This window comes from Merops nubicus, unplaced genomic scaffold, assembly GCF_000691845.1.
Source record: "Merops nubicus isolate BGI_N331 unplaced genomic scaffold, ASM69184v1 scaffold14092, whole genome shotgun sequence".
NCBI lineage: Eukaryota > Metazoa > Chordata > Aves > Coraciiformes > Meropidae > Merops > Merops nubicus.
The window spans coordinates 3,726-8,592 of record NW_008594342.1 but is presented as its reverse complement, the minus strand read 5'-3'; the positions used below and the strand labels follow the sequence as shown (position 1 = coordinate 8,592).

The 4,867-nt window shown below is 36.8% G+C and overlaps 1 protein-coding gene across 1 annotated transcript in view; it reads right to left on the bottom strand.

Annotated features, from left to right (window-relative positions):
* Positions 1–4,867, bottom strand: part of GEN1 (GEN1 Holliday junction 5' flap endonuclease) — a gene marked incomplete at its 5' end in the record, with an annotated part of 10,562 nt that overhangs the window by 2,883 nt on the left and 2,812 nt on the right. Inside the window, 6 exons of the mRNA XM_008935752.1 lie at positions 1,214–1,344; positions 2,594–2,674; positions 2,780–2,816; positions 2,934–3,084; positions 3,873–3,964; positions 4,484–4,557. Coding sequence (XP_008934000.1) covers positions 1,214–1,344; positions 2,594–2,674; positions 2,780–2,816; positions 2,934–3,084; positions 3,873–3,964; positions 4,484–4,557 — 566 coding nt within the window. The remainder of the gene's footprint in view (positions 1–1,213; positions 1,345–2,593; positions 2,675–2,779; positions 2,817–2,933; positions 3,085–3,872; positions 3,965–4,483; positions 4,558–4,867) is intronic.

Genomic DNA, 4,867 nt, shown 5'->3' with positions numbered 1-4,867 from the left:
CCTGCTGAATCATCACTGTGTTTTTAACACTTGTTAACGAAAAATTTTCTGAGCACACATGATCTCTCCTTTAAACTCTTGAAACACTAGAAAATCTTATAAACAGAGGATGTCAGTTCACTCGTCAAGGTAAATGCTGGTAGTTTATCTAGCCTATGTATTTAAAAAGCAGCCCCCAGTTCTCTCTACTCTTTAGAAGGAACATTGAATAGAAAAGCTTCTCTGCAAGCAATAACTTAGACTATGACACATCCACCTGCAACGGATACTGTTATCACTGCTACAGACTGTTCGTCTGTCACCCAAAATTACGGTCTATGAAATCTTGAACAGCATCAACAAACATGAAAAAACTACTAACATTCTTGCAAAGAATTTGGAATTTGGGTTTCATCTTGTAAATGAAAGCTTCAGGTACTAGAGTTAAAATAAATCACAATTCCCTTCTCACAGTGAAGTTAAGTTCAGATTTGCCAACTGACACTGCAGATTCTCAAAGGTTATATAAGTTTAGGATAATATTAGATAATTTAAAAAACAAACCAAAACAAAACCCAAACAATAAACTATTGAGGGCTGATGGAATAAGCAGGTGCTAACTCTGGCTCGGGAAACCCCAGAGAGTAAAGGAAACCTGGATGGTGGGAAAATATTCTGGGGGAAAGTAGTTACATGCTTCCCTTTTTTTTTTTGCCCTGCATATCCATTTTTACTAATAGGATAATTGACAATTTTGTATTCCTAAAAGCAGCAGCCCTGAATGAAAAACGTTTTGAGAAGAAGGGGTAGCAGAACAGAACCCAGAGTACAACTCAGTCAGTAGGTCTGATAAGGAATCAGAGACCATGCCTGAATCTGCAGATGTTCGTTACTAAGCTTAGGCTTTGGAGTTACACTGCTGCTAAGAACCTGTGCAGAAGATCAAGCCTGTAATACTAAATTTCATGTGCAGATCCAAGGACACAGAACAGAAGGCAAGCACAGGAGAAAGCAGGCACTGTCAGTTAGAATGAAAGGAAACTGCTGTGTGTATCACCTTGTGCAGCAGCAGTGCAAGAACTGGTGTACTCATGTAAATTTTTGCTTCTATTCAAAATGAGCACAAAGCTTGGAACAGAGATGGAGGGTTATCCAGAAAAAAAGGAAAATCCAGATGATTTTCAGTCAGCAGCAGAAGTACACATCTTGAGTTCAAGAAACCAAGCCACATTACCGTATTGCCTGCAGTTGTTTTGAATCAATGTATCCAGATTTTCTTTGGATCATATCATAACGTGTCAATAGTGCTAACAGTTTCTTACAAGCATAATGTTTGGGCCATTCCATCTTCTCAGAAGCAAATATCTGTCAGTATAAAGAAAATCACCTCAAACTTTAAAACTTACTTATTCTGCTAGGCATCATCACACTTAGACAACTATGTAGTAGGGACGTGGGTCAAAATACTTTAAATATATTTTTATATACATTAGTGTACTGCCCAGTGCCAGGGGAGGGAACAGTCATCTCTAACAGGGCAGGTTCATCAGCTGCCAGTAACAAGCCAAGGGAACAGTGTAGTGGCAGTAGCAGGGATAAGACAGTTGCTCAACACCTCCTCAGACTCTGATCAGCTATGCAAAGAGCTGTGAAAATTACAGATTTTGAATCCATGAGAGAAGGATGAACGTGGATTTTCACTGGAGCTACATTGCTTAACAGTGGTCTGTTATGCTATATGCAATTCTCCCACTGACATCAATCACAGAAAATGAAACATTTTAGAGCTGGTTTATCAATAAAACCCAAATAAAAATCAATTTCAGAAAATAATGCTAACACACATATATTAACACTCCCCCTCACTTCTTTCCATCCTTCAAAAAAGAAGCTTCACAGGATATTTATCCTTTCTTCTATGGACAGAGGAATAGGCTGGACCACTTTTGAGCTTTGTGCACTTTGAATTAAAGGGCCTCTGAAGTTGAAAGCTGGCAGTACTGTGCTAAACACAAACCTCCTATGTTTTTGGGAAAAAGTGCAACATTCAGAATAGAAGCTACTTCTGCTTGTTACATACAGAAGCTGGCTACCATCACACCAAAATATAATTGAAAAGAAAGATTAACATTTAAAAAAAAGTCCACAATCATGACTTTCTAGAAAACCTGGTTACCATATAAGCACTACATCAGTATGGTGATGAAACAACTAAGAGTAAAAACAAGAGCTGTGTCTGTTAATACCTTTATGAAACGTGGAAAAAAACCAAAAAAAGTAACAGCCCTGAAGCATGTATTAGGCCATGTAATGATACAGTACTTTATAGAGATAATGCAGCACTCAACAACACAGCCTAGTAATAGTGGCCAGTGAAAACAAAACAATGGCAAATCACCTTTCTTCCGAGTTCTCTTCCACTTTTCTACATGCCTGTTTACATCAGTTCATTTGTTTCAGTCTTCAATTTTAGGCTTTCAAAAATTAGCTATATTAAGAAACTCTAACAATTGTTTAATTCTTATTTAGAGTGAAGGTCAAAATTATCACAGATGCCTTCCTTACTAATAAACAAAAAACTACGACTCTGAATATCCAATATTTTGTTATATACCTGAAATGACAATAAATTTGGCCTTTGACATTCCTTTACGTTGATCAATTTATTCTTGTTTACAAGAAATTCTTGGATAACCTTGAGATAAAACAAAAAAAGATGGCAGTTGAGAAGAGGGCAGAAAACCGAAATTTCAATTATTTGATTAAAAAAAATGAGTCTCTAAATAGGCTTGTTTGTTACCTCAGAGAATGGAAAGCCCTCACAACTGATAGCTTTCCTGCAGGTAAAACAAAGGTGTTAGGAACGGAACACAAATGGGGAAAATGCAGAATTCAGATGCTGACCCTGCACATGAAGGCAGGGAAAAGCAGTTTAATTTTCAAGACATTCCTACTTTCTGATGCTGTCCTCAAGTGCATTTGCTTGCTTGGCTCGCTCTGACTGGTGCCATTCGCAAGGGCAGCAGCACTTGGAGTCCCTGGGTTTGCAGGACTGAGAGCTTTCACAGTACTTACATCCACTGTGCTTGTGTTCCTTATAAGACCCTACAGAAGCAGGTGCAAGAAGTGTGAGGAGAAGAGAGGTTTCCAGAATCTCCAAATACAGAAAGCTAACAGTACAAATGCAAAGCTCAGAACACATACGAATCTGACTTGAGCAGCAGCTGTAAGCAGACCTGAGTGCATTGACTGTATTTATACATCTACAGTCAAAACTGACAAATAAAAGCAAGCTTTCCTTTTTGTAATACTTTTTCCAGAGGTTTCAGACCTTATGCTGAGAACTTTATTACCTAAACACTACAGAAGTAGTCCTGACAACATGGCAAACATATAGAAGTACATTGGAAACAAGCTTTTCCTTCTCCAGCTCATGGGTTTGAACAAGTTTACTGATCAAAGATGCTACCAAAATGAGGTGGTTTATGATTAATCTATGTTTAAGAAAACACTGCAGCAAAACCCAGCAATGCTAATAAATTCAGTGCTCGATGCAAGACCACATCAGACAACTAAACAAATAGCTGCTTGTCAGTATACTTTCTTTACTGATATTGTTAGAAAGGCACATTCCACTTGCTATCAACTAGTTCCACATGTGGAGAAAGGTAGTCCCCAGTCTCAAAAACATTTATATAAAGATATATACACATAATATTGCAAACATGATGACAGCCCAGAGGTTGAATGACAAGAAAAGTAGTTTTTAATGCTAGTCATAAAAAAAAACTCAAGACCTAACAAACAAAAGAAACACCACCCCCACCTCACACATCCAGAACAAAAAGTAAACAATTAGGCTAGAAATAATATTCAGTACTTTTCACACTGACCTGGATGATGGCACTCAGAACAGTGAATTACCCTTTTAACAACCAAAGGTGGATTATTATCATATTGAAGTTGTTCTTTCCATTGCTCAAACCTAAAAGGATGATATTAAAAGGATCAAGAAATATTTTAAAGTTTCACACTTAAAAAAAAAAAACACTGAAAAATAGTCCCTTTATACTTCTCAGGCATCTACCAGAGAAACAGAGCTTTCCAATTTATGAAGCAGATTTTTAACAGTACATTATATAATTGTTGGATTACTAGTATTGACACACACATTATGATAACAAACATAGAAAGCATTTGGTATCCCATGTCCTGATCCACAGCACAATTAAAAATGAGCAAGACTCTCCTCAGTCCCTATGTCTTCCGTTCCAATAGATCAACATACATCTGCTACCTCAAGAGCTAGGAGCCAGCTGATGTTTAAAACAATTAGCAAAACACATAATTAATTTAGGAAATATAAAATAAGGAAAGTGGTAATCTCTTCCTCCCTCCCCCAAATTTAAGTATTATAAACAATGTATGGGAGCTGAAGTATGTACCAGCAAGTATTTGAGTAAAATCTAAGTACTTTAGCATAAAACATAAATATTCATTTTACCTTTGCAATAGGTTTTGACCCTGTAAGGTCTCAATTAACTTTAAAGCTTGTTCCTTCCCAACTCCTGGAACGCCCTATAGAGACAAAAATATGAAACATGATTTAATGACAAATAGGAAGTATTCAGATTTTCCTAAAAACTGTTTTCATAATGTTATGTAGAGAAAGGACAAAAATAATCCCAGATGTTGACAACAGATTAAGAAAATATTTTTTTATTAAGTTCTAAAGTCAGAGGTAGGGACAAGATTACAGCTGTACTACCAGTGTAATACACAAGCTGAATAAAATGTTCTTACACTCAATAGCAGCTCAGATAAAAGATGGTGGAGAAGAAGCTAGTAGAGAACACTAGCAAGAAAAACAAACCAAACACAACCTCTT